At 32.1% G+C, this 9,821-nt stretch overlaps 2 protein-coding genes across 2 annotated transcripts in view; both read left to right on the forward strand.

Annotated features, from left to right (window-relative positions):
• LOC105129883 (uncharacterized) overlaps positions 1-3,835 on the forward strand; it is a 6,085-nt gene extending 2,250 nt beyond the window's left edge. The window contains exons 3-8 of the mRNA XM_011032126.1: positions 1-131; positions 181-486; positions 1,274-1,400; positions 2,108-2,434; positions 3,037-3,126; positions 3,237-3,835. Of these exons, the coding sequence (XP_011030428.1) occupies positions 1-131; positions 181-486; positions 1,274-1,400; positions 2,108-2,434; positions 3,037-3,126; positions 3,237-3,359 (1,104 nt within the window). The 3' untranslated portion in view covers positions 3,360-3,835. The remainder of the gene's footprint in view (positions 132-180; positions 487-1,273; positions 1,401-2,107; positions 2,435-3,036; positions 3,127-3,236) is intronic.
• A 2,617-nt stretch (positions 3,836-6,452) lies between these two features.
• Positions 6,453-9,612, forward strand: LOC105129845 (TIP41-like protein). The gene is made up of 8 exons (XM_011032084.1): positions 6,453-6,671; positions 6,788-6,973; positions 7,147-7,237; positions 7,684-7,797; positions 7,907-7,966; positions 8,068-8,109; positions 8,319-8,447; positions 9,256-9,612. Exons 1-8 carry the CDS (start codon positions 6,532-6,534, stop codon positions 9,364-9,366), a joined length of 873 nt encoding a protein of 290 aa, XP_011030386.1. The 5' UTR covers positions 6,453-6,531; the 3' UTR covers positions 9,367-9,612.
• The last annotated feature ends 209 nt before the right edge of the window (positions 9,613-9,821 follow it).

The following is a 9,821-nucleotide window of genomic DNA, read 5'->3' on the forward strand; positions in this document are numbered from 1 at the left end:
GCAAATGAACAAATAAGACCTACTCATGATAATGAGTCCAAATACCCTGATTGTGAACATTTGGAAAAACTATCTGGAATTGTGATTGGCATTACTAGTCAAGGTGTACCCGGTGTTGAGAGAACTTCAAAATTGTCTGGGAAGAAATATATAAGTTCTTCGAGAAAAAGTGATAGAAAAATTGTCAGGGAAGAAATATATAAGTTCTTCGAGAAAAAGTGATAGAGTTCTCCGGTCAAAATCACAAGAGAAACCTAAAGCTCCCGAGTCGAGTAATAATTCAACTAATGTTAATTCCACTGGTGAGGAAAAAGGGAAAAGGAGGAAAAAGAGAAGAGGGAAAAGTATAGTGGTTGATGAATATTCCAGAATCAGGGCACGTCTTAGGTACTTGTTGAATCGGATGAGCTATGAGCAAAGCTTGATCACTGCTTATTCTGGGGAAGGCTGGAAAGGACTTAGGTATGTACTATTCACTTTTCTATAGCCTTTTCTTGTGTTTTGTTTTCGGTTAATTTTGTCATCACGTAATGTTTTTGTTTTGATTTTAGTACTAAATTTTACAATATAGAAAGTTAAATCCAAATTTAAGTGCTGGCTATCTACCGTAGATTTATTGTTTTTGGAAATTGAATACAAGTTAATCTGCGAAGCCAATTTCAGAACAAAAAAATAGATCAGGGATTTTTTTTTTAGATAAACTTGCATGGTGTTCAAAAGTTATTCACATTGGATAATATATGTGATGCTTGGCCTTTGAACCGGATGATCATCATTATTAATTGATTCCATAACAAGAAGTGCTTAATAAATGAGCAGTGGGATTTTTAAAGGATGCTGATTTAATTTTTTTGAAACAAGGAATTGAAGATGATATTAGTTCAACGCTTAGTGTTATTGCCAAGTAATATCCCTCTTCTCTAGTGCATCTTTCTCTGTGGGCTCACAGTTTCTCATTCCAGCCAAATGTTTTTTTCTCCAAAAAATTTTCATTGCCTATATTATGGTGTACATGACTAAATATATCAATATCTTCATCAAGGAGGCTAATTTGAGGGATCTAAGGTATTGAATTTATATGTAAGATTATGAGAAATAGAAGAAAACCTTTTTGTTTATAAATGAAATCCAGTTTGACCTGCCCTTTAAAATGATGCAATCCCGTGCTGTTTCTTTACATTATATGTGTATTGATCTGTTCTCCACTGGAGAGCTTATCTGTAATTGTTTCTTTTTGTTTATATGTGTATTGGGCCACCGTGCTGTAATTTTTTTCTCCTTCTCATTCTTCAAACAGCAAGCTTTTATCCATGCTAGAACCAGATTCTCACCAAGAAAAGTCTGCACCTTTTTCTGGAAAAAGAAATATAGAAAGATTGGACTACAAGAAGCTCTATGATGTGAGTGCCTCTGATCTTATAGCATATGAAACAGGATTCCTGTTATGTGGTCTTGATGTTTTTCTAAGTTGTTGCTTAATGCACTATTATTTCAAGCATGATCATATAATTAGAGTTAATCCTGGTCTTTTGTTTCAAATAGGTGTTTTGCCTGCTTCTTGTTGAGAAGCGAAGACATTGTGATTCTTGCCATATAAATAAAACTATTTTTAACCTGACTAGTGTCTGTTCCACTCCTTTTCAGAGAAGAGCATCAAATATAGGGAAGGAATTATTGATAGATGTCATGCACTATAATACTCATGGAATTACGATAATTATAAAAGCAGAATTTTCCATTCTTTGTAACATGTTAATGCCATATATGGATGACTCTTGGAAGCAAATATAATGGTAATGCTTCCATATGAATGTATGTAGTGCCCACACATTTGTGTACAAAATAGTTTGTGCCACATCATAGATAACGCTACATATATCAAAATCTTTAGTAATTTTTTCTTTTCATAAACAATAATATAAAGCTTCTCAGGCAAAAACTTTCTCGGAATTATTTCACATTAAATTTTGTCCACCTTCTGTCCCCATAGAGGTATAAACTTAGTTTCAAATATTAAGATTTTATTTTTGATATGATGCAACTTTTTAATCATATGATTTTTTCTCTCAATAGCTTGATTTCTTGTTTCTGTTCTCTATTTGTGAAGGAAACGTATGGAAACATTTCTACTTCAAGTGATGATGATTACACTGATACTGTTGCACCAAGGAAGAGGAGGAAAAACACTGGAGATGTTGCTATGGGGATAGCAAATGGAGATGCTTCTGTTACTGAGAATGGAATGAATAGCAGGAAGATGAATCAGGAATTAAAGAAAAATGAGCATAGTTCTGGGAGAACTCGCCAAAACTCGAGCTTTCAAGATACAAATGTTTCCCCAGCAAAAACACATGGAGGCAAATCTCTCTCTGGTTCTAGCACTAAAAGATTTAGGCCCTCTGCTTATAAAAAACTTGGAGAAGCTGTAACTCAGGTATGTTTTTGTGAGCTATTTATTTAATATTTTCAATAGTACTAATAATTCATAAAACCTCTTGTGAGTTGAAGATATGCCATTATCCGGTATCATCTTCTCATCAAGGTGCTGGGTATTATTGAAAATGTGCAGTATGATTTTTCCTTTGCCCTCCGTGTTTCATATTATTCTTTAATCCTTCAATTGTATGCCGGTCTGTGTTGAGTTAGCATTATTTTTAGGCTTCAAAGTTTGCTTTAACAAATTATACTTGTGCATGCAAGGTTCAGAAATGATTCAATTACATAAGAAACTTTTCAAGTGCTTTGCAAAAGCTGCTTATTTAGTTGTTGAAGAAAGAAAAATATCAAAGATTGATATGGAGACTGGGGAGATTATTATTTATTTTCAATGTGAAAAATGTTGAAATCAAGTCTTTGCCAGCTCCTGGTTTCGAGAATTTTTTGATATCATGGTGTTATACCCTTGTCAGTGTTCTGTTTGGAACAATAATAGATCTTGCAACTTCATTTTTGGTCCCCCCCAACTCCCTCTCTTTCTGATACACATATACACACAAAGGATGACAAGGTTAAGGCGATGATCATTCTTGTATGCAGAAACTGTACAGTTTCTTCAAGGAAAATCAGTATCCTGACCATGCCGCAAAGGCAAGTTTGGCAGAAGAGCTAGGAATTACTTTTGAGCAGGTCATACAACTTGAAAATTGTTTAATTCTTTTTAAAATTAACTTTCATTTGGGTGAAAGATAAGAGAACATAGTTTCAGGTTTTCCTAATGTAGAAGTTGTATTATGCAGGTTAACAAGTGGTTCATGAATGCTCGTTGGAGCTTCAACCATTCATCACCTGAAGGCACAAGTAAATCTGAAAGTGCTTCAGGAAAGGGTAGCTGTGAGGGACATGTGAGGCATAGTGAATAGAAGAGCCGAAAGAGCAATAAACAAAAAACTAGTACCCCAAAATCCAGGAGATAGTGTGAGGTAGATCTTCAAAAATATTTTATTGAATCAAGAATGGAGGAAGCCGAGGTCTCCTTTCAATTTGCACAAAGCTCTTGTGCAAATTGTTGGTCGGGAAATCCATTTTATTCTACGATCCTAGTAGACGAACTGACCATTTACCTTCTGCAAGAACAAGATGCTAGGAGATAATATACTGGTTTTATTGCGAACGAGACTAACTCTGCCATGAAGGTGACGCCATGACGCTGCTGTTGTGCTGTAATTGGTGATTCGCTCACTGCTGTTATCTTTTATTAGCAAGTTGCCTTATTTTAATTCAACTCCATTCACAAGGAATTTTACAATAAAAAAAAAAATGTTGAGCGAGTCCAGCTCATCATCAATTCCTTTATTTTTCATTTTTTCAATGAGATTATAATTTGTTCTCTGTGTTAGCCACCAGTTTATGCACAATTTCCTTCTAGTTCGATATTGCATTGCCTCAAGTATGGAATTTGGCATGCAACCTAGAACATAGAGAAACAACATCTTAGAAAAGTCATGTTTGGCAATTAACAGAAAATCAGTGGTCTTTTATTTCCTTAACTGGGGACATGAAGGAAGGTATTTTGATTTTTGATTATTGTCTCTGATCTAAGTCGAAGAATGCATGCCCGTTTTGGCAAGAGTGAAAAGAGGAGATGTAAAAGCAGCTATCCAGCCAGGTGATCAATGCAGTAGTTATTGGTGGGTTTTACTGATCAAATGATTTATAACTTCCCTGTCTTGTTTTTCTTTTCCCAAGAAATAGCATTATTCTTTCGGAAATAATCCAAATATAGAAAATTAAACGAATAAATACTTTGGCTCGATGTAATTCTACAAATCTCTAGTGGAAAAACACTGTATATGAATCTTTGTTTATTGTGTGTTTTAATAGTATATTGATGGTTTTGTTCTTGAAAAAACTCTCAATAAACCTTCTTTAATTAAGTAAAAATTGATGGTTTTTTAAATGAAATAATCCATATAATTAAACAAAAATTGTTTTTTTTTTTCTGAGTATTAAACACAACTAAGTTTAGAGGAGAAACAAGTTAAGTTTACTATTTTTTAATTAATTGAGGTTACTGTTTTTTTTAAGGTAATATGGTCATTTTACTTAATGTTTATAGTAATAATTTTTTTTATATATATTTTATTCATTGATGTTGAATTAATTGAGAAATATATTTTATAAATAATATTTTTTTTTATTTTATTTAGAATTATCATAAATTATAAATATTTATTTTTTAACATATAATTAAATAAAAATTATTTTTTTAAAAAAATTATTAAATTCAATTATTTATTAACCGAGTTGGGTATGATAAGAGATATCTAATATGCTATCCTCTTAATATTTTAAAAAATAAATTTTTTTTTGATTTTTTATAAGTTTGCCAATGTATTTTTTATGTCATTTGAATTTTTTTAATTAATTGAGGTTACTGTTTTTTTTTTCAAATTAAGTTGCTATAATATATATAAATGCAAAATAATACTTAACTGAGGTTTAATTTTTTTTTTTAACAAAAAAATTCACTTTTAGAGCTTGATTTCAAGGACTTATACTCATCTTAAAGGCAATATAGTCTATTTACTTAATATTTATAGTAATAATTTTTTTTCATATTTTATTCATTCATGTTAAATTAATTGAGAAATGTATTTTATAAATAATATTTTTTTATCTTATTTAGAATTATTAGAGTCTTGTTCAAATATTTTTATAATTGTAAGTATTTAATTTTTAACATATAATTAAATAAAAATTATTTTTTTAAAAAATATATTAAACTCAATTATTTATTAACCGAGTTAGGTATAATCAAAGCTATCTAATATACTACTCTCTTAATATTTTAAAAAATAATTTTTTATAAGTTGGTAAATGTTTTTTTCCGGTCATTTAAATTTTCTTTTAATATATTAAATCAATTAATTCATATTAGGTTTTTTTTATATAATCTAATTAAAAACTTGTGTTAGAAAAGATTAATAAATTTTAAAATTTACTTACTTATTTAATTTAATAGTATTATTAAAAAAATCTCACTCTCTTAATATTTTTTTATATATATATTAAAAAAATTAAGTAGAGCTGTCGCGTGCCGATGGCTAGTTCGGCCTACTAAGTGTGTGTTTGTGTTAGTGGTGAAACTTGTGGTTTGGATATAGAACTATTAAAAAAGCTAAGAAAAGCAAAAAATATTAGTTTTTATAGTTGAGTTTTGTGCATAAATAAATTGTAGTCAACCACAACCTCAACCGTAAAAATTAAATCAAACACTCCCTGAAGTCTTCAGTTCCACGCCAAAAACTGATGTTATTCTTACCTACTGATTAAAAAAACATCTTGATTCCTGGGTGAAGATACTGAGACAAGGGCTTCGCCTTTCCAGTCTGATCGAACTAATGTTTTACGACCATGAACCTGTCCCTTGACAAACCCGAAGTTCCATGGAATAAGTGTGGAATTAGTAAGTAGATTAGTTTTCATATTAGCGTCTCGGATCCAGCTAACGACACCCTTTACTGTCATTTCATTTCTTTATTTTATTATTATCTAAATCAATTTTATTAAAATAACAATAAAAACAAAACAACATTTCATGCAATTTTTACTCTTTCTATGATATTATTCATTGTACATTTTTTCCTATTTTTAATTATATTATTTAAAATTATATTAGCATAGTTTTATATATCAAGAATCTTTTTTACATATTTCAGCATTGGGTTAAGGACTGATTTCATAAAATGGCATTTTAGATTGTAGTTAGAAAATAAATTAAAAAAAGAAGGATAAAAATAATAATAATAAAATTATGGATCCAACTATGAAATTTTTTTCTTGATATATTTAAATTTATCATCTCTAAAAAATAAAATAAAATTCTAAGTAACTATAGAAATTAAGTTAAAGAAAAGTAATCATAGATGGACTGCCTAATTTATTCTTTAAAAAAATATTACCAAATTGGATGTTCTTTTTCGGCCCAACCCGAACCCGCCAAATCTCGTACCCGAAACGCCTAAAACTTCAAACCCAGGAAGGCCAAAGCAAAGCAGAAAAGCTGCAACGCAACCGAAAAAAATCACGGCAATGGAGTTGGAAGTAGATGACAAAGACCTTAAAGCCGCTGGCGCCGAGATTTTAACCGACGGCCACCATGGACTACGCATCCACGGCTGGGAAATCGTGTCCTACAAGGGCTCCATTCTCAAGTCCTCCTCTGTGATCACGTATTCTCTCTCTCTCTAAATTAGTTTCAAATTTGCAATCATTTTAAGTTTCTCATGAGCACCTGAGTACAAATTGTTAATTTTTGAGTCTTTGATGCTTGCTGTGAACGCTGCAGATGGGAAGAGAAGCTAGAAACTTCTCATTTACCGGAGATGGTTTTTGGAGAAAGTTGTTTGGTGCTTAAACATGTAATTAGTGGTGCCAAAATTCATTTTAATGCATTTGATGCCTTGACTGGATGGAAAAAAGAGGCTTTACCGCCGGTTGAAGTTCCTGCTGCTGCACAATGGAAATTTAGAAGGTAATTTTATGTATTTGCTTCATTTTGTTTGGAATTAATTTCATCCAACTGTACGGCATCCTGAAGTGCACCGCGGTAATAGACAGTTGAATTTTTGATTTAGTAATGTGTGAGAGTTTAGCTAAGAGACATTGTTTTTGGCTTATGTTAACACTTTTGAATTTAATTTGCAGCAAACCATTCCAACAGGTGATATTGGATTATGATTATACATTCACGACGCCTTATTGTGGTTCTGAAACAATTGGATTAGATATGGAGAAGGTTTGTTCTTTTACTCAAAAAACTTTTTTGTTGTATTTGGAGGGGAATAAAATATTTTGTTGAAGCCATGTTCAACACAACTTGCGGACTTGATGGATTAATTCATGTCCTCATTGAGAATTTTTATGTTTGCATTTTTTATTTTAATGTTAAATTTTCTGTTTTTCTTTTCTTCGTCATTTATGCTTCATTCTGTCATTTTTTTCCATAGCTTCTAAAATAGTTCCTGATTAAAACTTTTTTTAGGATGTTTGGGTTTACTGTAAAGGCTACGAAATGATGGGTTTTTTTTTTAATTATGTTATTTATGGCTGAGATTGATCTCTGATGAATAGCAGTCATAAGTTGGTTCAGATATAGTGTAATTAAGCTTTCGTTAAATATAAAAAAATGGCTATCCTCTTCCTCATGCCAATATGAGATCATATCCTTGGTTTTGTGATCAGAAAGACAGTGGGGAAATTTTGGAGGCTAGCTGCAGCCCCTGTTGGGAAGACTGTGAAGAGCAAATTGATGTGGTTGCACTTGCATCAAAAGAACCTATTCTTTTCTATGATGAGGTTGACCCCTTGTGCTACACTAGGATCATAAATTCATTAAACCATATTCATTTTCTCTTCCTGGCATTTGTGGGTGTATCTTGATGAAATAATCTGTTTACTTCCACAGGTAGTTTTGTATGAAGATGAACTGGCTGATAATGGGGTTTCACTTTTAACTGTAAAAGTGGTAAATGCTAAAATACTTGCTAATTGTTCCAAGCACTGATATGATATGCTGCTGATAATCAGATGCTAAAGAACTGTTTGTGTCCTCTTTGAATTTTGTAGAGAGTCATGCCAAGTTGTTGGTTTCTTCTTTTACGCTTCTGGGTGAGTTAATCGTCATTATTTACTCAATTTTCTCATCCATTGCAGTAAAAACAGCTCTATTTCTATGCATCTGCATGTGTGCATGCATCAATGCTTAGCGTAAAGAAGCTCTAAACAATTTTTTTTCTCCTGAAAGGGGACATATTTTTCTTCACTTTTTACATTGTTACACCAAATCAATCTCTCTTTTTCACTCCCTTCTGTTACAGCTTAGAGTTGATGGAGTGTTAATGAGATTAAGGGATACTCGTATGCATTGTGCTTTTAGTGATAGTGCAAATCCTGTCATTCTTCGAGAAAGCTGCTGGAGAGAAGCCACCTTTCAAGCTCTGGCTGCTCTTCCCTCTCTCTCTCTCTCTCTCTCTCTCTCTCCACACACACGCACAACCATAATAATGAGCACGTGTATGGCTAGATGTGTGCCTTTGAACATGTTTGCTTGTATGTGTTCATGAGAATGACTATTTCATTAGCTTTATTTTCCAAGTTTCTACTCTTTCATGATAGAGATGGATTCTTTTCTGAGTGTCATCGTGGGAATGATCACCTGTTTTTTGTTATAAAAATAGCAGTAGTGTGCAAATAGCTTTCAAAAAATGTATCTAAAAGAGTGAGGAGCGAAAAGGCAAGCAAATCTGGATAGAAAAGACAGATACAGAATATTTCGAGGATGAACTGAATAAGCTCTCTAGCATCTCCTGCGAAACTTAGGCACAGGACATGCTCCTGTCTAAAATACATGTTTCTGTTCTTAACAGATCTTTGAATCTTGTAATTTCTGTACTATTGGGTATTTCTACAAAATTTCCACATAAGTTGGTTCTACTTGGAAGTGTGTGGCCTGGTGCACATGTAAATATATTGCATTGATATAATATCACAGTATTATACTGAAATTCATTATGTTTTTGGATATAGATCTCTCAAGATGCATCCACATAGGCTATCTAAATCAGCTCATATTGAATTTTATTTGTCTTCCTGTTCTCAGAAAGATATCGGCTTTTATTTATTTATTTTTTTTCTGTAGGTATTTAGAGCCTTGCATAGATATATTTCTAAATGTTGCATGGTTGACTTGTGTAACATGTAACAACTGTTTTCCTATCCTTGTGCATTTTATTCCTGTAATGTTTTTTTTTGCAGAAAGGATATCCTACTGATGCTGCTTCATATAGTGATCCAAGCATCATCAGCCAAAAGCTTCCTGTTATCATGCATAAGACTCAAAAGCTTGTGGTCCACAGTAACTTGTAAGGCTGTAAATTGTCTTTGTGCATGAAGATTTGAATTGTTTACTATGTTGAGGTCATATAGAAATCAAGTCCTTTCTGGTGGATTCAATTCTCCTAGTGGGTTTTTAAGTCACTCTTGTTACATCAACAAGCTATCTTATGGATTTATTTGTGGAAAGAGGAAAAAAAAAAAAACAATATCCTCTGGATAAACAATGATATTGTTTAAGATATTCTCTGTACATGTTTGTATAATTGTTTCCATGAATCAGGTGAGAATATGATGTAGAAACTAATTGGAATACATGAAAATGACATTGCTACTAGGATAAACTGATATATATAAGCACTAGGAGAACATATGAGCCATGTTTAGAGTGTAGAAAAGAAGCACAATAAGAAGGCCTCAAAGCTTTTTTAGTGTTTCTATCAAGTGAAATGCATCACAACTGTTAAGTGAATGAAGGAGGATAAGAA

The sequence above is a fragment of the Populus euphratica genome, unplaced genomic scaffold (assembly GCF_000495115.2).
Source record: "Populus euphratica unplaced genomic scaffold, PopEup_1.0 scaffold34.1, whole genome shotgun sequence".
NCBI lineage: Eukaryota > Viridiplantae > Streptophyta > Magnoliopsida > Malpighiales > Salicaceae > Populus > Populus euphratica.

Bases quoted from the DNA above. Each gene is read 5' to 3' on its own strand.
- LOC105129845 (XM_011032084.1), top strand. From the start codon at position 6,532: ATGGAGTTGGAAGTAGATGACAAAGACCTTAAAGCCGCTGGCGCCGAG. The intron at 7,238-7,683 runs GTTTGTTCTTTT...TTTTGTGATCAG, and splicing joins TTGGATTAGATATGGAGAAG to AAAGACAGTGGGGAAATTTT. The intron at 8,110-8,318 runs GTGAGTTAATCG...CTTCTGTTACAG, and splicing joins TTCTTCTTTTACGCTTCTGG to CTTAGAGTTGATGGAGTGTT.